General features: G+C 41.3%; 1 protein-coding gene and 1 long non-coding RNA gene across 5 annotated transcripts in view; one reads left to right on the forward strand and one right to left on the reverse strand.

Annotated features, from left to right (window-relative positions):
• The window catches only part of F13A1 (coagulation factor XIII A chain), a 163,801-nt gene extending 143,623 nt beyond the window's left edge, over window positions 1-20,178 (forward strand). For both annotated transcript variants that reach the window (XM_049654887.1, XM_049654888.1), the window contains exons 14-15: window positions 10,938-11,074; window positions 17,415-20,178. In XM_049654887.1, the coding sequence (XP_049510844.1) occupies window positions 10,938-11,074; window positions 17,415-17,568 (291 nt within the window). In that variant the 3' untranslated portion in view covers window positions 17,569-20,178. The remainder of the gene's footprint in view (window positions 1-10,937; window positions 11,075-17,414) is intronic.
• On the reverse strand, window positions 3,492-20,832 carry LOC125939448 (uncharacterized). Of its 3 annotated transcripts, none has more exons than XR_007463059.1 (4): window positions 20,741-20,832; window positions 16,215-16,358; window positions 10,338-10,465; window positions 3,492-4,563 (listed from the first exon to the last, which is right to left on the reverse strand). It is a non-coding gene; the product is annotated as an uncharacterized LOC125939448 (long non-coding RNA). The 3 variants fall into 3 exon arrangements; XR_007463057.1 differs by having other exon boundaries at window positions 16,215-16,466; XR_007463058.1 differs by lacking the exon at window positions 3,492-4,563 and adding an exon at window positions 9,954-10,107 and having other exon boundaries at window positions 16,215-16,466.
• Window positions 20,833-26,633: the final 5,801 nt, after the last annotated feature.

Consider the following 26,633-nt stretch of genomic DNA (forward strand, 5'->3'; position numbering starts at 1 on the left):
GAACATGTATCTCTTTTTCCATGCTATCAAAAAACATTTTGTTGGGGCACCTGGGTGGCTCAGTCAGTTGAGCACCGATTTCAGCTCAGGTCATGATCTCACGGTTTTTGGGTTCAAGCCCCACGTCGGGCTCTATGCTGACAGCTCAGAACCTGGAGCCTGCTTCGGATTCTGTGTTTCCCTCTCTCTCTGCACCTCTCCTGCTTGTGCTCTGTCTCTCTCTTTCTCAAAAATAAAATAAACATAAAACATTTAAAAGAAACCATTTTGATGAGAAAAGTATATTTTGTTAAATCAGACATAGAGTTTTTCTCATGTGTTGATGGTTGTAAGACGCTGAAAGTCAGGAAAAGACTTCACAGTCTTGATTTTTAGTGAACAGCCGCTTTTGGAGAGAATGGGGCTATGGAGGGAGGCTGGTTGTACTCCAGGCTAACAACTGGCTTGCCTGCAATCTGTGTCGTGTAACATGGGGACAGCATTCTGGTGGGTTTCTCCCACTCTCAGCAGGGAAGGCTTCGGTTTTCATGTCCTCTAATCAACTAGGGTGATAACACCCAGAGAACACTGGCAGGCCCTTCAGCAAAGAGGCAGAACAGCACAGTGGCTTCAATGGCTGGAGTTGGATTTCCTGGGTTCATTATCCTATACTAATTGAGCTAATTACTCAACCTCCTCACATGTAAAGTACTGACTTGGTTGAGTTTCTGGGAGGATTGTTGAAATAATCCCTGTAAGAGACCTAGAATGGTACCATAATCATGTACTCAACCATTGATGCCTAGCCACCACCTTATTTTCTCTTCTCCTCCTCTCCCTCCTTTCTCTCTCTCTCTCTGTCTCTCTCACACACATCCTCTCTCTGAACTTCTATGTCCCCTTTTGCAGAATGTGTAACACATTAATAATTATTACTCTTATTATTCAATACAGCCACATGCAAAAATTCACAGTTGTGGGGCACCTGGGTGGCTCAGTCGGTTAAGCGTCCGACTTCAGCTCAGGTCACGATCTCGTGGCCCGTGAGTTCGAGCCCCGCGTCGGGCTCTGGGCTGATGGCTCAGAGCCTGGAGCCTGCTTCCGATTCTGTGTCTCCCTCTCTCTCTGCCCCTTCCCCATTCATGCTCTGTCTCTCTCTGTCTCAAAAATAAATAAGACGTTAAAAAACTTTTTAAAAAAAATTCACAGTTGTGAGTATTAACATCAATGATGGTTGTGAGAATGCTTAGACCACACCAAGACCTAGTAGTTGCTGATAAATGTCCCCTGCCTGGTCACATCCATGCCTGTGAATCCAGCTGGCGTACCCCAGAGAATTGCTTAGGGTAGCATGTGGCCGTCTAGCCTATAGTGAACATGACCTTATTTAGTGACATCAAATTTGACCTCTGGGTGTTCAGCACATGCACTGTTCCCTGTGGAACCCTCACAGGAGGGGAACGACCCTCAAAGTGCCTGGGGTAAGACTGAGAGACGAGGCCTTCATCTGTTCCTCAGACGACCTCCATTCAGTATCTGGGAAATAAACTCTTCCAAGTGCCATTCTAAAACAGTTCTTTAGTATTATCACGTGGAACACACCCTGCAACCTTTGCAGAACGTCAGGAAACAGCAGTAGAACTAATTTTCTCCTATGAACTGGGAACAATTTTGTGAGAAGAAAACATAACCACTTTCTACTTGTATGATTTTTAAAAAATTACAACCATGACCCCTATGTTTATAGCAGCATTATTTATAGTAGCCAAGATACAGAATCAGCCCAAGTGCCCATAGATGGATGAATGGATAAAGAATATGGGAGAGGGGTGTGTGTGTGTGCAAAAGAATATTTTTCAGACATAAAAAAGAATGAAATCTTGCTATTTGCAGCAACATGGATGGAGCTAAAGAGTATAATGCTAAGCGACATAAGTCAGAGAAAGACAAATACCATATGATTTCACTCATGTGGAATTTAAAAAACAAAACAAACAAGCAAAGGGACAAAATAAGAGAGACAAATCAGGAAGCAGACTCTTAACTCTACAGAACAAACTGATAGTTACCATGAGAGGGGGGGTGTTGGGTGAAACAGGTGATGCGGATTAAAGAGGACACTTGTGATGATGAGAACAGGGTGTTATATGGAAGTGTTAAATCACTATATTGTACACCTGAAACTAATATCACACTGTATGTTAACTAACTGGAATTAGAATAAAAACTTAAAATTAAGAAATAAATTTTTAATTACAGCTATCAACACACAGGTGTCCCCAAATTAAAAAAAAATCTTTTAAACATTTAAAATGAGAATGATTGACTGTTTCCAAGCTTTTTTAAAAAAAATTCTAATGTTTATTTATTTTTGAGAGAAGCAGAGACAGAGCATGAGCAGGGGAGGGGCAGAGAGAGAGGGAGACACAAAATCTGAAGCAGGCTCCAGGCTCTGAGCTGTCAGCACAGAGCCCGACGCAGGGCTTGAACCCACAAACCGTGAGATCATGACCTGAACCAAAGTCGGACTCTTAACCGGCTAAGCCACCCAGGTTCCCCTCCAAGCTTTTTTAACAGCATTTTGACCTGCCTCACCTCCTCCCCCACCCTGAGGTTGGGCCCCGCCCCCACCTGTATAGGAGTTGGCCAATAGTGACATGAGCAAGATTTTATTTTTATCTTTTTTAGTTGTTATTTTTAAATTTAAATTCAAGTTGGTTAACATATAGTGTAATAATGATTTCAGAAATAGAATTTAGTGATTCATCACTTACATATGACACCCAGTATTCATCCCAGCAAGTGCCCTTCCTAATGCCCATCACCCATTTAGCCCATCCCCCGACCCAACACCCCTCCAGCAACCCTCAGTTTGTTCTCCATATTTAAGAATCTCCTATGGCTTGTCTCCCTCTCTGTTTTTATCTTATTTTTGCTTCCCTCCCTCTATGTTCATCTGTTTTGTTTCTTAAACTCCACATGAGTGAAATCACATATTTGTTTTTCTCCGACTAACTTATTTCACTTAGCATAATACCCTCTAGTTCCATCCACCCATGTTGTTGCAAATGGCAAGATTTCATTCTTTTTGACTGCCAACTAATATTCCATTGGTGTGAGCAATAATTTAAATGTTAAATTATTTTTGAGAGAGAACACGAGAAGGGAGGGGCAGAGAGAAAGGGAAACAGAGAATTCCAAGAAGGCTCCACGCTATCAGCACAAAGCCTGATCTGGGGCTCGAACCAACTAACGTGAGATCATGCCCTGAGCTAAAATTAAGAGTCAGTCACTTAACTGACTGAGCCACCCAGGCATCCCAGCGTGAGCATTTTTTTTTCCATTGGATAAAAGAATTTTCTTCCCTCTGATTTTTCCCTTTTAGCCATTCACTCATTTATTCATTCATGTATTCAGTTCATTCAACAAATAGTTATTTGGTGCCCACTCCATAAACAGGTTTTAGCAAATGCTCTTAAAAAAATAACCAGAGAAAATGTCAACACCAAGAACATTTTTATTGACTTTTTCTTTGAAATAGGGAGAGATTGCTGATTTTCCTTCTAGCAGTGGCTGCCCTAGGTCAGTTTCAGAAGCACAGTTGCTGTTTTCTCGCATGGGTTGGCTACCGTATATACAGAGCCTGCGAAGGGAGGGAATTCACAGAAATCAACAGGCAGAATATCAGCAGGACCAGCACTGACCAGTGGGGTCTCAGCTTTCTGGGCTTGTAGTCATAAGGATAACACAGGTCACATAGGAAATGTCTCCCCAGCATGGGTGCCAAGACCTTCCTCTGAGTGGGCCCCACTCCAAGCCAACACCCACATTGGGGCAGGCTGCACCCAGCCTGGGGATGGGGGAGGTAGAGAGGGGACCAAATCCATCCCACTCTCCACCTGCCATGCCAAAAAAGGAGTGCCCTTTTCCTAACTTGCACAGATAAACCCCAGTGCTGGCCCCACATCCACATCTCTTCTGACTTGAAACACCATCAGTTTTTCTTAACTGGCACTCAGCATTCTTACTGAGATTAAGTGTAGAATCCTTTTTGCTCCTTCTCTGCTTGTGCCCCCCAAGCTCCCATTTTAACCAGGGTAGAGCAAGGCAGAGGGTGGTTGTGGGGAGTGCCCAAGCCCTACTCCTCCAGCATCCCAATGTATAGACCTGTGCCCTGGAGGGGAGGGTAAAACTGGGAAACCACTTGAGAAATGAATGTCACCATGACGGTTACTGGGTAAATTGTGAGACGTTCCTATAGTTGCATTTTGTTCTGCGACCACCTAAATATTGATACCTTCCAGCGAGGCAAAAAAAAAATGAAAACAAAGACTTGGTGTTCTAAATGTCCCCGAACCCCGACCCATTTTTCCTTCCCTTGTCTCCAACCAAGCACGTTTTTCCCTTCCAACCTCCCTTGGGTTCTCCATGTCTCTTCCACATGTCTGGGTCACCAGGACCATAGGTCACCAGGCAGGCTGGCACAGGGCCATGGGGACCTGGGCTTCTCCACTTCTCTTTCAAGTGTTGGTGGAGGCTGGCAGCTTCTCTCCTTTGTGACTCTCTTCTCCAGTACCTGAGAAACTATATCCGCATCATTCCACATAAGAGAACTCATGGGTGAGAAGGATTTCATGGTCACTCTGACAACATGATCTCCCTTTAAACCTCAACTGCGTTTAGACTCAATAAATTCTATGTTTCAGAAGCTCTGCCAGATGATTTAACATATAATATCACATTGAATCCTCCCAGTAACCACACAAAAAAACAAAGGCCCAGAGAGTTCAAATGACTCAGTCCAAAGACATACAATGGCAGCCCCATTGTCTTTAGACCCTGAGTCCAGCATGTTCCCCTCGGTTTCCTCCAACTGTGGTCACTTTCTGTGTCCCAACCACTACAGTTGTGCCCCTTCCCACTGTCCTATCAATCTGTGGAGAAAAACAAAGACGTCAGCCCTGATGGGCTGTGAGCATCCCCAGAGGGTCCCAGGTGGGGCACCATCAGCCATGACTTTACATGCTTGGGGAGCTGACTCTCCACCCAATCGTGGCTGTTGGTCACAGAGGAGCAGACAGTGGGTGTGCTCCGTCAGCCAGGAGAGAGCATCCTAGAGTACGTCTGTGAGTGAGCCCGGCCACTGTAAACTGAGCATTTGCATCTCCCCACTCAGCACAGCCATCGAACAACCTAGACTTGGGAATGCAAATGAGAAATTGCTGCTAACTGGGATGCCTAAAACATAATTTCTTCTCTATATTTCCTGTTTGCTATTTTTTAATCTTAAAAAACACACACACAGACACAAAGTAAAACTTCAAGAATAACGAATCTTACCTACCTTTATATGATCCCACTATTTTCTAAAATGATATCTCTATCTTTACCTTAAATGGAAAATCCTATTATCGTCAAGTAATATATCAAGGCCCCAAGGCTACCCTGTCACATTTTACTCTGGCATAGGAATCAGATTCTTTTCCCATGAAGTCAAACACAAAGAGTTGGGTTGTACATATATTTTCAAATTTAGTTCAGGTTCTAGTATAATCATCGTGCTTACCTGGAAGTTTAGTGGTAACAGAAGGTAATACTGAGAATGATTCTTCAGTGGATTTCAGAAAATGAAGAAGCTATTTTCATTTTTAAAAATTACTATTTTTGCCTCTCTGCTGTCAGAGATGACAGTGTACGTAATGTTTAAAGATGAATATTTCGGAGTCAGAAAGACCTAGATTCATATCTGTGTTCTGCCAATTTACTAGCTCTATAACTCGGGTCCTTTGATTATCTTCTAAGTGTCAGAATGACATCAGTTGAATGAAGATGATGATAATGTTTGCCCCCAAGCCCATAGGGAGGGCTGGAGGGAGGACTATGTAAGTAAAATTATGAGTACAATGCCTGCATTACTAAGTAAACACTAAAAATAATGTGAGGTGCTATCACTATTGCTAATGACTAATTAGTAATTACCAATTAATTAATAACTAATTACTATTATTGCTATTATTGCTATCGGTATAGGGGGTGCGGTTAAGCCAAGATTCTGGCACCAGATTCTCCATATTCAAGTCTTACTTCCCCTACTATTGTCCATGTGACCTTGAACATGTTGCTTAACTTCTCTGTGCCTCAATTTCCTCTCATCTATAAAAAGAAGATTCAATACCTACCTCATAGGGTTGTGAGAATTAAATAATAAATATAAGTAAATCACTTGACAAAAATTGTCCAATAGAACTTTCTATGATTATGGGAATATTCTAAATCTGCACTGTCCAATATGATAGCCACTAACCACAGGTAGTTATTGAGTACTTGAAATGTAGCTAGTACAATTAAGGACTGAATTTTTAATTTAATTTAATTGATTTTAATTTAAATAGCTACATGTGGCTAGTGGCTACCATATTGGATGGTGCAGACTTAGAACATTGCCTGACTACCATAAAACCATTAGTATTATGGAGTAAATGCTAAACTCAGCAGTGGTAGTGCTGGTGCTGGTAAGCAGAGTTCACAAATAAGAAGCTACTTATTACCAGCAAGGCTAGAGAGAAGAAAAAATGTATTTTCCAATAATACATGTAATACATTATTGATGCACTTGAAGTAAGTGTTGTGAGGTGAACTAATAATAAACTGTGTGAATTATATTGCTACCTAAACTACTTCTTTCTCAAACTTTTTCCCTCATTTCATTTCAATTTTGAATACAGTTATGCATATTATAAAGCATATGCTCCATGGAAGAGATCTTGTGACTTCCTACAAAGTAATTCCCTCTAAAAGTCTACATGTATGTGTGTGTATCTGCGTTAGTAACTATCTTGTTCACAAAGAATCAAAATAGCTAGTCATTATCATTAAGCAGTATGATAGACAAGAACTCAGGATGTCAAAATTGGAGAATGGTATTTAACTTGGAAAATCATCATATTTTATGTCAATATTTAAAACCATATTTTCATTGGAGTGCCTGGTTCAGTCAGTTAAGTGTCTAACTTTGGCTCAGGCCATGATCTCATATGCTCGTGAATTCGAGCCCCACATTGGGCTCTACACTGACAATGCGGAGCCTGCTTGGGATACTCTCTCTCCCTCTCTCTCTCTGCCCTTCCCCTATTCATGTTCTCGCTCAAAATACATAAAAACTTAAAAAAAACAGATATTTTGGGGGCACCTGGGTGGCTCAGTCGGTTGAGCATCCTGTCATGATCTCATGGTTTATGAGCTCGAACCCTGGGTTGGGCTCTGTGCTGATAGCTCAGAGCTTGGATCCTGTTTCAAATTCTGTGTCTCCCTCTCTCTCTGCCCCTCCCCTGCTTGCACTGTGTATCTCTCTCTCAAAAATAAATAAAAACATTTAAAAATTTTTTAAACAGATATTTTTATTTTTTTTAATATTTATTTACTTTCACAGAGAGACAGAGAGCATGAGCAGGGGAGGGGCAGAGAAAGAGGGAAAGAGAGAATCCTAAGCAGTCTCTGTGCTATCAGCACAGAGCCTGACACAGAGCTCAACCTCACCCACCATGAGATCATAACCTGAGCCAAAATCAAGAGTCAGACACAACTGACTGAGCCACCCAGGTGCCCCCAAAACATGTATTTTTAAATGGGATATTGAAAACAATCAGAGCCATCAAACACATGGAAAAGACTTTGATGTCATGCAGTATGACATAGACTTTATCTTTTTTCTTTGGCCTGAGTAATGGCTACCCTTCTCTAAAGTAAGCACACATAAAAGTTTCTCCCTGACCTAACTTTCTCTGGATTGCTTAGGGCTTCTTTTGTTTAACTTTTTATGATAGCAAGAAAATCCAAAATATAACTACAATGATATGGAATTATTTTTACAGCATGAAAGAGAGGGGACCGGTGAAGATTCCTTAAAAAATTAGATTTGGACAGACATTTTCATCCACCATGGCCTTCTCAGCATTTCACAGATACCATAGCATGCTCCTTGCTCAAATCAGCACATACTGTGAAAATACCATGTGTGCGTTCCATTTTCCTCAAAAGAAGGGAGGAACATATCTCCACTTAATTTCCCTAAACAGAAAACAGTGATGTTAAATGTTACACAGGCTTTTGTATTTGGTTTGGTTAGAGTCTCTAGGGTTCATTATCATCTCAGTAGTCAGACAAAGGAAGTTTAAATTCTGGGTACAGAAGATGAATGTCGGGAAAAGGTAAATGAGTGTTCATTAACTGCAAAGGAAGCACTCTACAATGTGAGAATAGCCCTCTCCTTTCATTGCCCCCACTTCTCTCTGGCCTCCTGCCCACTCCATTGTCAGGAAAGCCTGGGCAGTATTTACATGCCCATGGTAGCAGCTGGCTACGATGATGACATCTGAGGGGAAACTGGTTAGGCATGAAGATATTTGAGAAGGCTTAATCTTCAAGTCATGGTCAGATCTAAAGCCTATCCGTGAAGGCCTGAGCATGGGCACCAACCTCTCAAACACTAAATTTCCCCATCACTGTCAAGAGTGACCTGGAAGGATGCACTTGGCTTTCCACAGTGCAGGAATCTTCCTGCAGAGGTAGCATGGAAATTGGCGTATGGAAATGATTCTTCACCTGGAGCCCACAGACCCAGGGAGGGCCATAGACAGACCTTCTGAGTCTGTAATGAATCCTCTAAAACCACATGTGAGAGGTGTATGTATCTTGTATTCATCACTGTGTATGTCTGTGTTGAGGAAGGGCCAGTTATTATCAGATTTTTTGCAAGGGGCTTATGTCCATACTTGTAATAGCATGCCATGAAGATGGCAGATGGCTCTAAAATAGTTCTTCCCTGAAGTTAAGGGGATCCTAGCAGACTTCTACCAACAGCATCTCTGAAGTAGCCCCACTTTCTCCAATTCAGTTTTTGTAAACATTATCTTTATCTTGTATTTTTTTTAAATGTGAAAGTGTTCTGAAATTTTTTTCCCAACTTATGAAAAATATGTCAGCCACACTTGAGAATTAAGCCAAGAACACTAAGAGTATTCTAATAATGCACTTCTGTACTTCCAGTATCTCTATCGATAGAGTCAGGGCATCTGGGGAAGACAGTGAAAATTTCAGCCTGTCTTCCAAATGTGTTGTCTGCATCAGAGATTTTCAACTGGGGAGCAGTTTTCTAAGTTGGTTCCTAGAAATCAACAGGGGTGCTTAAAATAAACTTATTACAGGCTCTGCCTGAGATTCTGAGTTAATTGCTTGGGAGTGGGCCTACACCTCTGTGACTTTTAAAGTCCCCCAGCTGACTCTTTGTGCATGCCAGGCTGAAGACCACTGGTGACAGGCTAGACACACCAGTTGGCATGCAATCTGTGCTCTCTTGGTGACACCTGCCATGGTCACCACCATGATCATTGCTCTACCCCCTGATCCCTCTGATGGCAGGATCCCCCACCCCCACCCCAGCGGGTGTGGATTTGAATGTACTAAACACAGAGCATTGGGCTGCAATTTTCATTTTTCTCATAGATTTTTAAAATCCCATAGACATAAATTTAGACACAAATTGTGTCTTAAACAGTGAAGCAATGAAGATTTATTCTTTACTGCAGATTCAGTAAGTGAGAGTCTTTTTCCTGGACATTATCCTTCCTCTTTCCCTCTATTCATAAAAAGGTTCATTTCCACATGATTTTTTTCTATATTATATGTCTGCTTAAAGAAATGGGGTATAACAATGGCTGGGCTGTTATGTAGAAAACTCAATAAATTCCATTGTTAAACAGTGAAATTAATTTCACAAATGTTTGCTGGGCACTGGCTACATGTTGGAGTTGAAAGTGCACTAAAATATAAATATAAGGTGAATAAAACAAGCTACCTTGAACATTGCTATTCCAAAAACAGTATGAGCCATAAGCTATGGAGCTTCTGTCTCATGCTATGCAGTGTTTTAGCTATTTTACATGCATTTTCTCATTCTACCCTTTTCTTAGAAAGGAAGAACTACTATTATTATTCCCAAGTTGTATAGAGCTTATGCAGATCCATCCATTCAGCATACATACCTCTGAAACAAACAAGCAAACCCCATAGCCACCTGGCCATTTTCCAGCTCACTGGGTTGGTGTTGGGAAGGCATACCATTCCTGGCACCTAATAAACACAGCCAAAGAGCCAACAGTAATAGCATTCCACGTCAGCAACCCCATGGGAATGTCAGTCCAGTCTTAGAGACAAGAAAACTGAATCTCAAAAAGGTTAAGGCCCCACTACTAGTAAGTGTTGAACTGACACTGAACTCAGGCCACCTCATGTGACGCTTTGCCAAATACCCAATCCTTCTGAGACTTGTCATAGATAAACTTACTAACAAAGAGCCTTACTCTCTCCTGGACTCAGGTGTTGTAGCTGTGGATGAAAAGTCTTTTGGGCCTATTTTAGCGTCCAGATTCCTTTTCTTCAAGTTCCACAGTGATGACTCCCTCTTTGGCCATATTTCTTCGAAGTGTGCCTAAAAGTAAGAAGGCTCAGTCACCCTGGAGCCATCTCTTCCTCTTGAACTTAGGAATTCCTCCACAGACACTGCCCCCACCCCCGGTGTCCTGGCAGGAAGCTTGAGTCCTGTCCAGAAGCAGAGTTTGCCTGGCCACCCTCACCATGGAAATGTGTTGCTACACCAAGTGCACTTCCATCTCCTGCTGATAGAGAGCAGCTGGTGGTCACGGCTATTAACCTGAGCTCTAATTAGGGTGGTTTTCCTAATGAGGAAAAGAGTGTGATCCTAATTAGTAATTGTCCATCTTTGTCTCAATAGGTATCCCCCAGTCAAAGCAATCAGCTAGCCTCATCATCCTGGTTCCATTGCCAAAGAATAACCATTCTGTAAAACCAGCAAAAGTGAAGATGGTTAAGGACACAGGAGAGCAGAAAGCTTTTATGTGCTGCTAATGAACTGCATTTTCCTCCCCCAACTCATGTCTTAGGTCCGCGGCACTAGGATGGTTGGTTCTGACATGGTGGTGACAGTTGAATTCACCAATCCTCTAAAAGAAACTCTGCGAAATGTTTGGATATACCTGGATGGTCCTGGAGTGACAAAACCAATGAGGAAGATGTTCCGGTAAGGACTGGGGTGGGGACTAAGAAGGTGAGAAGTGACGTGGGCAGGCTTATCTTTCTCTGTCGTTTCCCAACTTACATATAATGCCGAAGGAATGTGTCTGAGAAGCTGCTGCCTTCTTATTGGCCATTTCTATGAGTCATGGGGTACAAGTAGGGTTGACTTGACTGGCACTTCCATCATTTAATCCATAAAACCACCCTAATGAGGATGCTATTAGCATCTCCCTTGAGGTAGTAGAGGAGTTTGAGGCTTTGAGGGGTTGGCTGATTTGGCCCGAGTTTCACAGCTTATAAGAGTAGTGTCGGGTGCCTGGGTGGCTCAGTCAGTTAAGGGTCCCACTTTGGCTCAGGTCATGATCTTGCAGTCCATGGGTTTGGGCCTCACGTCAGGCTCTGTGCTGACAGCTCAGAGCCTGGAGCCTGCTTCAGATTCTGTCTCCCTCTCTCTCTACTCCTCCCCCACTCACACTGTTTCTCTCTCTCTCAAAAATAAATAAATATTTTTTAAAACTGTAGTGCAAAGATTCAGACTCAGGGTGGCTGATTCAGAACCTAAGTCTCAAGCATTGTGCCCTGCTACCTCCTCATGTAGCAGTGATACTAATATCTATTGAGTACCTACTATGTGGTAGATATGATGCTGAAAGATGTCCCTTTGCAAGGGTCCTTTCTTCCCAACGCCACCCCCCAGATTTTGCCGACACATGCACTCTAGAACTGTTCCTTTCAACAGAATAAAGGTGAGCCTCAAGACTTGCAGACTGTGTTCTCAGGGGACCTCAGGCTCTGTGATAATAAGAATGAAATCACTTCATCCATGCCTAGTGCAATTGGGTTGTGCGCTGCAGTTTCTGGGACTTCTACTGACAAAGAGTATCACCCAACAACACAGCCCATTTCATGGTCAGGTAGCTCCAATTGTTAGGAAAAAATTCTACCTCTTGATCCTACCCAGTGATCCTGTCATTTGGATTGGCACAGAACAAAGCCCAACTCTCTTCCACCTGGTGCCCTGCAAATGTTTGCAAACAACTGTCACATTTCTTCATACCTCCCCTGACTTCATCCCTCTGACCCCTGATGGGGCTTCAGCTTCCCTCATCTCCCACCTAACTCCAGTTTGTCAGGGCTCCTCTGAAATTGTGACACCCAGAATGGATCCCAATCTTTGAGGTTTATTACTTTCATTTCTACCACAAATAAGTCCCTGTCAGCATCAATCAATCTAGCATATTTCCTGTGGGTGACCTTCTAAAATAGAGAAGGGGAGGTGGAGGGCTGCGGAAAGTGCCTGATGATGTTAGGAATATCTTCAATGCGCTTTCTGAAAGTTACCTCTGAATCTGTGGGACCAGGCCAAGGCCTCCTTCACCCCTTCTGGGATGCCTTTAAAGAACACTTTGCCCACTAAGTGCTCTCTGCATTTCTTTTAAGTTACAGTGCTCACAGCCTTTGCAATCCCATTGTCCAAGAAATGCCTGCTGCCCATGAATGCAATAAACAACAGAGAAAATAATTTGAGTGCTTTTTAAAGAAGGCAAGCACAAAACATAACACCCTTCCTGTGCTAATAGGAAAGTTGCAGGAAAAAAAATTAAATTAGAAATCATCTTCAGCCACAGGGAGAGGTCAGCAGTGGTAGCCTTGCTTTTGTCAGAACCGATAGCCTTACTCACCCCTTCTCACACCTTCCCACTTGAATCAGATGCAAGAATCACTCAGACAAAGTGAAACAAGTTTCTTCTTCAAAGCAGAAGAAATCTGCATCCAATTTTTCCTTCTCAGACGGTATACCCCAGAAGCTTCATCTGAAGCTACCAGAACCCCCTGGTCCCTGTACACCTTGGCTATGCCCCAAATCCCACCTTGATCACAGGCCAATGCATGAAAAAAGACCATCTGTGTGTTAGAAGAAAGATTAATCATCACATGGTGTAAAGACCCACCATTTGGAAGGCATAGGGCTCCAAGTGGGTTGAGTGTCTAGGCATTTATTGTTACTATCTTACATTGGGGTAGTGAAGTGGAGTGAATCATGGAAAGGATGGAAGAGTCCAGTCCCTACATGGACACAAGGCAAATGCCCTGCCCACACTCTTTTTTAAGGTACTATTGGTACTTACTTCCAACACACTGGTCTATTGCAGATAGATAACAGACAGAAAGCCAGGTCCTCAATCTGTTTTGGGAATCCAGATCTATAGGGTGGATCTCTCAATGCAAGGGTAGCTTTATTTCTCCTAGACTGTCAAACATTGGAAAGAACTTGAGAGAGAAAATGTTTAATACCTAGGGTGGGCTTGGGACTTTGGAAAGAGCACTATTCTCTCTGTCTCCTCCTGACTCCAGCACACACATTCACAACTAAGACCTGAGCCAGCCAGCACCCACATCCATATTGTCAGATAATTACAAGAACTCCAGGGTACCCTCTCCTGCCAAGATCTGATCTAGAGTGGCAGATCCATGTAACAACTTGGACCCTTAAAAAGAGCAATTCTGCAGAATCAGAATCCTTCATAAGAGTGTATTCCTTTCTAGGATACACATCTTGAATCATCAAGAGAATCACTACCCCTACCTATCCACCCACATTCCTGCCAGGGCCCTAGAAGGCAAGGGGTCTCAAGCTCAAAGCAGGGAGCCTGGAAGGCAGGAGCCAGAAAACATGCAATCGAACTAGGAACAAGGAAGGCAGTGCTGCTTGTTCCTTGTTCAGGGTAAGACCCAACTGTGCTCCGAGATGGTTTACCTGTCTGCCTTCTCCCACCGCCTCCCTCCTATCTCAGATGCTTGGAAGTACTTGCCCCCACAGACTCTCAGCTTTCAAGTTTCTGCACTTGATCCTTCCAGAGCATCAAATAATTCATCTTCCAGATTCATTTTTCTCTTTAAAAAATGATCAGGTTCAGTAAGTTATTTCAAGAGAAAATTTCCCTGACTTTGTAAATTTTGTTTTAAATTTTGAGTTTCTCAAGTAGGACAGAAGCTGAGGGCTAGACACACAGAGAACAACCCATAGATAGTTGCAGTTTATTGTAATAATAATCCCATTTGCCTGCGTGCATTCAAGATGATAAATGGCCAGCATATCCTGATAGCTCAGCACATTAACCGAGAACCATTTATCACAACATCTATCCCCAGGCAAATAGGATTATTCCAGTATTACTCCACTTACCAATATGGGTAAATGATTCTTTTCTCTTTCTGTACATAGTTATCTGTAAGTAAATGCATACTTAGACATGCAAGTGTATCTTCATTTATGAGTATCTTTGTATGATTCTCTTGAGTAGGCATGTATACATGTATGAGATACATGTACAAATATCATTATGGGACTGAGTATAAGAGTAAGAACCAATAACAAAGTGAAGCTTGGGGATTATAGTTTCTGTTGGAGGTAGTCACCTGCATTACATGGCCCCAGACCAGATCCTTAAGCAGGATGACTATTTTGCTAAGTGTTTATGATTGATCACTTGGGGAAACCAGGGAAGAAAGAATGAATGGACCAGGGTAAAAATAGCACAGCTCTTGAGAAATAAATATCTCAAAACATGTATTCATATTGAATTAATCACTGTAAATTAAGGACAGAGAACTGTTGCTCTGCAAACAGGCAGGGGGAGCTTACTTTCCTAGTTACATTACAGAGAGTTCAGGCAGAGAAAGCAATGACCACAAAGGGGGTTGTGGTAATAATAATAACAATAACAACAACAACAGTAATACTTTTATAAACAACATTGGGCACTTTACCATATTTTGCCATGTTTCCAAGTGCAGTACAAATAGTAATTCACCACCACCCTCCCCCCACTCTATTCAATATCCCACAGTGTCTGCTTTTTATAGGTGAAGAAACCCATGGTGAGGTCAATGTTTTTCAAACTTTGAATCGTAAAATCAACTTACTGGGTTTGAACAATACCTATACAGGTGACGTGTGTGCACTTTTCACATAATTTGCCTATTATATAATGGATGGAAATAGTGTATAGAATCACATTTATAAAGAACAAAAATAAAGAAAATAATTAGCAAATACCAAATTAAGTAACACATTTAGACCAGTAGTGTCAAAGTCAATGCCTAGAGCAGCTCCAAAGTGAGGAGTCCCCAAGGACTTAGATGCCTTTCCCAATTCACTGGGCACAGAGATAAGAGTTTGAAAAGAATTTCTTATTTAGTGCCTAGATTTCTAAGATTTGGGGCATTTCCCCTTTTTATTCCAGAGGATGTACACCCACAGCCAGCTAAAATACATAGATTTTAGCTCTATTTAAGGAAATTTGGGGGTTCTAAGTTTACATAGAATAGGTTAAACACAGGTATGGGGCTCCATATTTCTCCTTGTACTTTGGCTCTGCTTAAAGTGATGCTCTATGGCCCTGGCACCCAGGGACAAATGGGGGCTTACATAGCTGAGGTCTTTGAACCACTCCAGACTTTCCTTGACAGTTCCCCTTCCTTATAACCACCCCAGTCTGAAGCTAGAGAATCCCCAGCTCTTTTGGTCTCTCAGCCCCTTCATGGTACTAGTAATAAGTGCCATCCATTAGGGATGTATTCACAGAATGCCTCTGTACAACATGTTCCTCATTTCTGAGCATGAGCACACTCTTCATGTCCCCCATCATATCTTTGTTCTTCCATGGTCTGGTCCATCAGATTGTGACTATGGAGGATTCCATAGGATCTAATCTTCCTTGCCTGTAAAATGAAGTCACTAGACTAAATGATTTCTAAGTCCTTTCTAATTCTGATGCGCTGTGCCTCAATAATCCCATGAAAGCAGGTCCCTTTTCTAATATACACATGGTGGTATATTCATCTCCCCAGTGCTCTCCCAGAGAAATGTTGGCCCAGGATTCTCTGCAAAGACACCCTGCACATACCCTCCCTGAGGGTCAGAGAGCAAAGACCAGGAATCCTCCATGAACAACACTGTAAGAAGCTCTTAATATTGAATAAAAGGGCATCTGTCTTGCTTGTGAAAAAAACAAAAAAACAAAAAACAAAAAAGCAAGCACGGTGGTCAGAAAACTCATCTTTTGGCAGATATTGTATGAAATACAATAGTAGAAAGAGTATGAATTTGGGAACCAGAACATCTTGAGTCCAAAGCTCACCTCTGTCCATTAATAGCTGTGTGATCTCGGAAAATTGCTTTGCTTGTTTATCCCTCCACTTTTGTTCTTTTCTTTCTTTTCTTTTCTTTCCTTTCCTTTTCTTTTCTTTTTCTTTTCTTCTTTGATAGAGAGAGAGCATGAGAGCTGGGGAAGGGGCAAAGGGAGAGAGAGAGAGAGAGGAATCTCAAACAGGCTCCATGCCCAGTGCATATCCCGACCTGGGGCTTAACCTCATGACCATGAGATCATGACCTGCATGGAAAGCAAAAGTTGGACCCTTAACCAACTGAGCCACCCATATACCCCTCCCTCCATTTTTCTTAACTATTAAATATGTTAAATAGTATCTACCTCAAAGGACTATCATGTATATAAAACCTACATGTAACTTCCTCCTGAGGCTTCAATAGGGTGATATATGTGAAGCATCCAGAGAAGCCTAAATCCCCTCAACCCTGATTGACCTCAGTCATTCACTGGAGTGAGCTTGACCATGAAGCTTAGGAAAACCTCAGAAATAGGCTGCAAAGGAAGAGGAGAATACCATAACTACTAAAGGTCAGTCCCATTATCAGGATGGATACAAATGAGTAGCAGAAAAGTGCATGGTCAAAAGGACCCATTTTGTTGGTTAAACAGGATTATGAATTATAGAGCATGCAAATACTCCATCAGTTGGCAGCAGGTAAGGTTATGTTCTAGATCTTGGGCCTGGGAACAATGTCTACTCCAAGGGAATTGGCAATAACTAATTAGATTATCAGGACCTCAGCAAAGGCAGCTGGAGATTCAGCTAGGAGTCTAATCCAGGAGAGAATCAGAGTGGCCCAGAGTGAGCCAAAGGAGATTAGTCACATCCATGAGGTTGCTGTGGAGGCTGGAGGACAACCTAGAATTCAGTTGGCTCATGGCTGGTGGGAGGCTCAGCCCCAGCTTCACCACACATCTACTGGGTGGCTGGTTGATGCATTCAAATGGAAGGAACCATGACCCAATGGGTCTGTCTCTAGCACATGCCCATCTAGAGGCCTTATTTGCATCAGAACTTTTGGAATCAGCCCTTTGTCTTCTAACCACCATCCACTGAGAGAAGGAGAGCGTATGAATCAGGCAGGTGTTCGTACTGCTTCCTGATCAAGGTGGGAACCGGATCTGCCTCTCTGAAGAGTAAAACCTTTCCTCTCTTTTCCATCCTTTCAGTGAAATCCGGCCCAACTCCACTGTGCAATGGGAAGAAGTTTGTCGACCCTGGGTGTCTGGCCCTCGGAAGCTGATAGCTAGCATGACCAGTGACTCCCTGAGACACGTGTATGGCGAGCTGGAGTTGCAGATTCAGAGACGACCTTCTGTGTAAATGCGCAGGGGGCTGAGATGGACCCAGGCACTGAGCCCCTTGCAGCCTTGGCTAAGGAAATTCTAATGCAAAAAATAGCTCTTGCTTTAACTTAGGTGTGAAGACCCAGCCAGGATTGCATGGGGCTCCAGAGTGGAGATGCCATGTATTTCAAACACAACTTTTCAGTATGACTATTCAATATGGAAGTTAGTTTTTAATCACTCCACCTTCCAAAGAATTCTGAGCATTAGCTTTAATTAAGCTCTAATTAAGCTCTCATAGCTCATAAGAGTAAAAGTCATCATTTATCATCACAAATGGCTGCAGCTCCAAATATCAGAGGACTTCATTTAACAAGGGGATTTGCTCAATACCTGGCTTCATGTAAAACAAGACTCTGATCTCCCACTCAGCCTTTTGGAGGTAGTATACTCCCCAAAAGGGAGAGAAGCACATGATTTGGGCCCTAGAATTCTATTCCCCCTTTTTGGAATTAGATTCTACTCTCTGTGTCAGAATATTTTTCCCAGGAATTGAGTACAACATCATTTTTCTTCTTGGCAAAGCCAGGGCAAGGTCTTTCATGTTGCACCTGCAGCAAAGCAACTGCCTGCCAAATTTCACAGATTTACCTTCTGAGAAGATGTGGCCCCATATTAACAAATTGCATTTGTGGGAAACTTAATCACCTACGAGGAGATAAGATAGCAGGTGCAATACTCAGATCTATTAAATAATGTAATTTTATGGTGAGTTCTATAGGAGGTGTCACACTGTGGCCTGATCAGCAGGAACCAATATCCCTTACTTTAACTCTTTTGGGACCACAATACTATAAAGTAACAAGGCTGATTTGGGACAGGGAGAATGATGAATTAATCTCCTTAATTAGTGATTATACTTCATGTGTCTCTCTGGGATCCTTTCCTTCACACAATAATGCCAGCCCAAGTACATTTTTAGAGATAGAATAAGCCCTAGAAGTTGGAGACTCTGGCAGATTTGGTGGACAGACATGTGGAAGGATGAACAGCCACTAATTTCCTGTTGTCCTTCATATCGCTCATGTTGAGACATCAGCTCAGGACTCAAGCACTGAAAGGTAATATGGACTCCATCTTGCAAATAGCCAGTGCTGCCACAGACCCAATGACAGAGGATGCTAACAACATTTGTATTATGCTCCAAGATTCCAACAGGCAAGGCTATCTACTATGGATTTGCAAGCCTGATTTATGGCCAAAATTACCCATCGATAATGCCTAAGGTGTGATTCTTAACAAAAACAAAAGCAAAGTGGGAAAAGCCATAGTGGAATTTTCTGATCTATATAACCACATTTATAAGCCTTTGAGACTGTTCCCAGCACCAGGAATCCATGAAGAGTAGGGGTCACCTCTATAGTTGCATCATACCTAATTCTATTAAGTAATCTCCCAGCCTTCCAATACTCAATTTTAAAATGAAATGCATTTTGCTATACTGTTAAACTGGCTTCATAGAGTGTATTCTTATTAACTAGAGTGTAATTGAAGCTTCAAATAAAGTTCATCTGATTGTGTTTGCATCTTCACAGAAGTGAACACTTTTTTATTTTCTTAATTAATTAATTTATTTTTGAGAGAGAGTGAGAGGGGGAGGGGAAGAAAGAGAGAGAGGAAGAGAGAGAATCTCAAGCAGGCTGTGCACCGTCGGCACGGAGCCCAATGTGGGGCTCAAACTCACAAACCATGAGATCATGACTTGAGCTGAAACAGAGTTGGACGCTTAACTGACTGAGCCACCCAGGTGCCCCCAGAACTGAACACTTTTAATTTTCAATACAACATACTACTCACTACAAGTGCTCAAGAAACCACCCTTCCTTAGCAGTAGATAACTGACTCTGCAAGGAAAACAAGCATCTCTCCTTTAAAGGAAATTTCTTTAGTTGGTACTCATGTCAGTTAGCTTTCCTTACTGCTCTCTTTACATTTTATTAACCGCATTCACCAAAGGAGGAAGTATACGTATTTAGTTCAAAACCAGCTTCCAGAAACTACAAAATCTCTGTAGATACTTTTTCATGAATGCTCTCCTGCATCATTATGGTGAATCAGTGGACAAACCAGCATGGATACCTATCATAATGAATACCCTTTTTGGTCTTAGAACAGAGGTGGAAAATATATGGCAAGTGTGTATGGGAGATCTTACATTCATGGCAAACATCACTGAATAATTGCAACTCAGATAAGACCTCAGAATTTTCCTCCACACAGTACTCCAGGCAGCTATTACCAACTGATTTAGAGTTGGCACTCAAAATAAAACCTATTCATCATGCCTAAGAGCCAGCCCATCCCCTCTGACAACTGGGATTCTACACTGTATAATAATGTTGCAGCTCTAAAAATCATTTTAGCGGTGGTAACAAGCAATGAATCTCAGCACCAGAGTCTCTGAATTCTAGACTTTGCCTGTGCTAGTCCCCTGTGCTTCTGAACAAATCTTTATTTGTGTTTATAGCCTCAATAACCAAAGAAGGATAACAATACTTATGTTATCACAAGATTCTTCTGGGGGATATATCAAGCAAAACTTCACAACAACACATGAAAAACTATAGATAGATGATAGACAATGAAATAGGTAGATAGGTAGATGAGATAGATAGATAATAGATGATAGATGATAGAGAGATAGATGATAGATGATAGATAGATAGATAGAGATAGATAGATAGGAGAGATTGTATGAATACATATAATTACAAGTAATTTCACTTCATCAACCCTGTAAAAGAAGTAAATGTAATTATTTCCAGCCTGTTGTTGCAGAACCCAGAAAGGCCTAGGAAGCCATGAATCATGGTAAATCAAGGTATGGATAGGAGCAATTAGTGAAATCTACCCCTGGTTTACTATATTTTCTTTAAATATTTTGTCTCCCAAAGTTTTTAAGAATATTGAGTTAAAATCCCAGGGTCATGGGATGGAGCCCCACTTAAGATTCATTCTCTCTCTCTCTCTCTCTCTCTCTCTCTTTCTCTCTCTTCCCCCTTCCCCACCTGCACTCTCTCTTTAAAATAATTTTTTTTTTAAAAGGTGAGAAAGGTAGCATGTCAAGGGAGCTGTCCATTTCAAAGACTGATACAAGTATATTACAGACAACTTCCTAGAAGCTGAAATTTGGGCAACCAAGTAATTACCATTGGTAGAGACTGATGAAGACCCAGGATCTTATTCTTAGGGCCATTCTCACTGCTGTCTTAAAGACAAACTCTCCAAGTGAGTCAACTGCTTCTACAGATACTCCTTCCCACTTTAGGACAAGTGTTTCCTTTGTTTTCAGCATTTCAACTGTTTTACCTTCTTAAGTCTCTGTAGAAGAATGAAAACAAGATAATAAAAACATCTTTTGAGTATGTCTCTCAGAAATCTCTCTATAAAAACAAACACGTGAATAACTGAGAAGAAAAAAAACAAAGACCTCCACTGCAGCAGGATGAGTGACTAAGAGACTGTGCTCACCTCAAGTGCCAGGAGTTACACTGAGCATTTTTTAGCTCCAAAGACAATAGACATTTTTTAAAAGATGCTTGGTCAGCTTGCTGCTGATACAATTAGTGAACCCCCATTAATTTTCACACTAATCATTGTTCTAGGACTTAAGTAATTATTTAAGCAATGTTTCACCAGCCCTGAAACTAATTCAAACATAAGGGGTCCTAATAAGTATTTCCTATTAGTGAAAACAAGTACCCAAAATACAAAAAAAGCATACTTTCCTCTTCTTTTTGGTTTGAGCAAGTTTAGACAGTGAGGAAACATAGCATGAAAAATAATTACAATCAGACTTAGAGTTTGTTACCTAAAAATGATAGATTATAGAATACCATAAAATTGTCATCACTGCTCCTATTGAGTGGTGGTGTCCACCTTCCCTCCCCTCAACTCTAGGTGGTCTCTATGATTACTTTGACTGATAGAATGTGGTAGAAACAATGCTACCAGTTATATGGCCCAGGCCTTGGGAGACTGGTGGCTTTAATTTCTTCATTCCTGAAATCCTTTCCATAGAAGACCTGAGCTGCCATGTAAAAGCTCAACTACTTTGAGACTGCCATCCTAGAGAAACTACATTCAATGCTCTGGTCAACCATCATAGATGAACTCAGCCTTCCAGCAACCTCCACCAAAGCACCAGACAAGATAATGAAGCCATCTTAGCCCCCACCCCCATCCCAGACCAACTCATCCACCAGCAGAGTGCCACTGAGTAACCTTTGTCACTTAGAGCAGAATAATCACTCTGCCAAGCCTTGCCCAAATTCCTGACTCATCAAATCATGAGAGATGACAAAATGGTTGTTGTTTTACATCACTGAATTTGAGGTTATCTGCAATGCAGTAAGATGAAACCAGAGCACTTAACCCAACAATCTCAGAAAGGAGAGCAATTTACTGATTAACAGCTTTTTTTGATTTGGGGAAATGCTATGTTTTTGAACTTCATCTTTTCTTTCCAAAAATATGTAGTGATATATAGTTTGCTGTTACTCAACAGCTTCCATGTATTGGAAGAGACCTAAACATGTATTCTTCCAAGTTTAATAATTTAAATATTGCCAGTTCCTTCAACTCTTCCTTTTAAGCTATGGTTTTCTGGGACCTTCATCAGCTTCATCAGGGATTGGTTAGATGCTGTAACTTGAAGATGAGAGAGAAGGCACAACAAAAAGGCTGATACTGCTCTCTCACAGAGACTTAGGAAGTAGGACCATTCCACTAAGAACCTCAAAGAGCAGGTCAAATCCTCTACTACCCCCATAAACCCAGCCTCCCCATGAGCTGAAGTACTGGGAAACAGTCTGGTCATGAACCTACGTGCCATTGTTTTCTCCTTGAATGTTCAAAAATGCCTTGATTTGCATATAGGTCTACACTGATTTAGCTCTAAACTACTTGAAACAAAATGGAATGAAATAATTTATTTTTCTATTAGTTATACCTAAACCCAAAATTTGTGGCTGCTATTACAGGTGAGCTGGATAATGGCCTGAAACCTGAAGTTTCTGGTTAAAGATGAGAAACTAGCCAATTGATGTTAGAGCAGTCTTACCCTCTAGAAATGTGTCCTCAGCACTCACTAGTGGTGATAATGAGTAGCTATCCTCCTGCCCAACTTCTCATCTACAAGGGCCTTTCTGCCACAGTGAGGCTCCCCATTTTTGTGCTGTCTTTCACCAAAACATCCAAAACCCACAGAAGGCCTATATCCAGGTGGCTCCCTGAGATCCCTGACAGAAGGCACTGGGAGTAGTCAATCCCTGTTGTTCTTGCCCATGCTCATCAATACCACACAGCCCTCAGAAAGCAGAGGGGCACCTGCTTTTCCATTCTATACTTTTTCCTCAAAAGAGAGATTCCTAAGCTTAGTAGAGTATCCCTTCATATCGCAAACCATGACATTTAATATGGATTGTGAATAGTTTCCTACCATAATGACATTGATCACTTTTCCTTTACTGTTTCTGGGGTAGTTTGTTAAGGCTAACGTTACCCATATTTCAGATTTGGACAACTATATCATCTGGGGATTTTCAAGTGAGAAGTTCACCCTCCCACCAAGTATTCCCCTACCCAAACCATGCCTGTCTAGGCTGAAGTGCCCATGGTATTAGCCTGGTGTTGCCAAACTTGATTTTTGTACATCTTTTTTGGTATAGACACAAGGCCAAGCTTATGAGTATTTTTTCTTTTGTCTTGGCTATAACCATGAATTCAAAAAATATGACTCTAATAAAGGAATCTGCCTTTTATGCTGATAATTAAAATGCTAGGTATCTTCAATAACATTCTAATTAACTTTATTGAGTATACAATGCTAAAAGCCCATATAGATCAACAAAGTGTTATTACTGATATAAAATTGAAAAATAGGTGTAATACAGCAAAATCTCTATGTTGAAAAACAATAGGCTTCCATGATATCTTCACTAGTAATGTTAAGCAGAAAGTGACAGCTATTATCTGGGAAAGGTATGATAAAAAAAATAAATAAATAAAAGCATGGGCTCACCTAAATAACCCAAATAGTGAAAATATAATATAAAAGTACTCTACTTCCATCATTTCTTTTCGTTAATCCTGCTTATCTCCAAAAAAAATCTAATTTAAGCAGAGCCACAGTATCTATGTATCCTAACTTGTGCTTAATGTTTTGTTCTGTTAGTACTCATTATATGTAAAATAATAACACATAATGAAATCCTGGCTGTATGTTGCTTTTCAAAAATTAATGCATTAGATAATTAGGTACCCAAAAGGTTACCTTCACTGTTATTTTTTCATTGGTGTTATTACTAATAAAACATGCTGTTTATATCCCATGGCACCCTTGGTCCTGTGCTGAATTGAGCAGCAGTGAAGAGTCCTGTCCTGCCAAAAATAGTGACTGATCCAGGGTTCTTCTAGTGACAATGTAGAATTTGAAAAACTACTTGGCAGTATCTACTAAATCCAAATACATGTTGCGACCCAGTAATTCAACTCCTAAGTATATTTCTGATAGAAATATGTACATATATTTATCAATAGATAAGACCGTTTGAGAATGTTCATAACATTCAAAATAATCAAAACATTTTTCACGAATCCAGATGATCCTTAACTGGGTGCTCCGGCTTGGGATTTCTCATGAGGTAGCAGTCAAGGTTAGCCAGGACTGTGGTCTCATCTGAAGATTGCTCTCAGCTGTCAGCTGCCGGTTCTCTGCAGACTGGTGCACCAAGGACTCGGTTCCTTGCTGGCTGTGAGCTGGTGGCCTCTCCCAGTTCCTTGTCCTGCTGGCCTCACCATAGAGCAGCTCACAAGTTGACACTGGGCTTGCATCACAATGAGGAGTCAAGAGAGCAAGACAGAATCTAAAATCTTTTTGTGACCTAACCTCAGAAATGACACCCATCATTTTTGTCATACTCTGTTAAAAATGAGTCACTGAGTCGAGCCCTACAGTCAACAGAAAGGAATTACACAGGGCATGAATATCAGGACGTGGGAATCATTGGGGGATATCTTAGTTATTCCTCAAGGATATTTGAGTTAAAAAAATTGTTCTTAGAAGTGCTAAGATGAAGTCATACGTTTTTGGTTTTATGTTGCCCTCCTTCCAAGGCCTAAGAAGCTATCCATGCATACTAAGTGACTTCCAATTAAATTTTTTGAGGGTCTTTCCTCCATAACAGAAGACATCAAGCTTGAGGATTTACTTCTTGAAAGGCCACCATCTGACCAGAACGAAACGAGTCTCTTTGACCAACTAGTCTAGTTTTCTAGCTAAGAGGGTAATATCTGGATGCCAGAGAAGGAGGAGTTGGTGTTTTCACTTCAATACCACATAGAAACAGAACGCAAAAAAAGCCAACAGTCTTCACCATTGATATTCAGGCTACCTCAGCTAGGGTTCACCTTGTTGTATTTAAAAGCCAGTAAATGCAGCAGAGATTGTGTGGCAGACCATATGTTAACACATGGAGAAATAATACCCTTTAATCTTAAAGTTGATTATCTCTTTCCATCTCTGCTGTGCCTTGGCATGGCTTCCCCTGACAATTTCTACCAAATGTTGAAAGAAGTTGTAGTATCTGGCTGACCCATCACGATGATTTCCTTTGCCAAAAATGACTAACAGTTTCAAATGACTAAAATAGATCCCATTTAGGCAAGCATCCACTTTTCAACTTATAAAAGGTCTGTGGTTCTGGTGTATACATCGCTATGTACCTGGTCCAGAATAGTCTGTCAGTAAGCGTTGTTGAATGAATGAATGGTCATAATGGCCACCTAATGGAGCAGGGAAAGTGTTACTCTCCCTGATACTTATAGTTCAGGTTGGTCCTGTCATTTTGGTTACTCTCATTCAAGTATTTCCCATATGCCACTAAAATCCCAAAGCACTTTGTCTCCAGGCAATTTGTTTCCTTTTTACCATTCCACCCCCTAGAGTTGGCCTAAGAATTAAAGCCTAAATAATATAAAAAGGAATGGGAGTCGAGATGGGGCAAGAATGACAACTCCATCACTGAACACAGCTCATTTGAACAAAACCTACTGACTTTCTGCTTCTCCTTGGAAATGGAACATCCTGAAACATTTAACCTGAATTATCCTAACCAAATTTTCCCAGAACCCTAGCTCCTCTTTTCCCATGACAAACGCCCTCAAAAAAATAGAGAGTCAGAAATAGCCTTTTTCTCTGCTCAGACTACTGCCAACATGATTTTAAACAATTCTGCAGATAACATTAGTCACTCTAGAGCACCTTTGGTTGCTGAGATTGGGGTTCAGGGTGAGGCTGGGTTTAGGGAACTTAGAGGTGAAGACAACAGAAAGGAAAGAAGCTAAGCTTTTATTTTCTATCTCCAAACTGGATACCACGTGCTGACCTTCCCACAAATACAGCTCTCACCATGGACTAAACAACCACCCAAGGTAGTGAGTCCTCAACCTGGACATGCCGAAGCAAAGATCTGGTGGCAGCCCATCTGTTGGGGTTGGTTTCATGAAATTCTGCACTAGACAAGAGAATAGAGAAGATGATTTCTAGAATCACTTCCAAGTCTAGGGATCTATCATTTTAAGACTGCATTTTCTATAATACCTAATACTTCCACATCAACACAGTCAGCTGAAACACTCAGTGTGTCATTCAATCATTCTGTGACCAAGATGGCTATCATGGATAGTGCTTGCAGCATGTGTCCATAAACAAGAATTTTGCTACCTCACTCATAATTCATAACTGGAGCCTCCTGAGTATGCCATTGTAGCCAACTGTGTTTATCAGATAAGGACAACATGCTCTTGGACTGCTAGTAATGAAAATGTAGAAGTAACAAGAGTTAGAGACTTCCCAATTTATTAACTAGGTTCCCAGTCTTTTTCCACAGCATGTGAGGCCCAATTTTTAATGACAATAGCCTTCCAATTAACAACCATGGAATATTAGTTAAAGCAGGTTAAAATAGAGGTCTATAAGTAAATTGATGTTAAGGACTGGGCAATTAATAACAATTCAGGTTCCCAAAATGTTAACTATAT

This window comes from Panthera uncia (assembly GCF_023721935.1).
Source record: "Panthera uncia isolate 11264 chromosome B2 unlocalized genomic scaffold, Puncia_PCG_1.0 HiC_scaffold_25, whole genome shotgun sequence".
Classification (NCBI taxonomy): domain Eukaryota; kingdom Metazoa; phylum Chordata; class Mammalia; order Carnivora; family Felidae; genus Panthera; species Panthera uncia.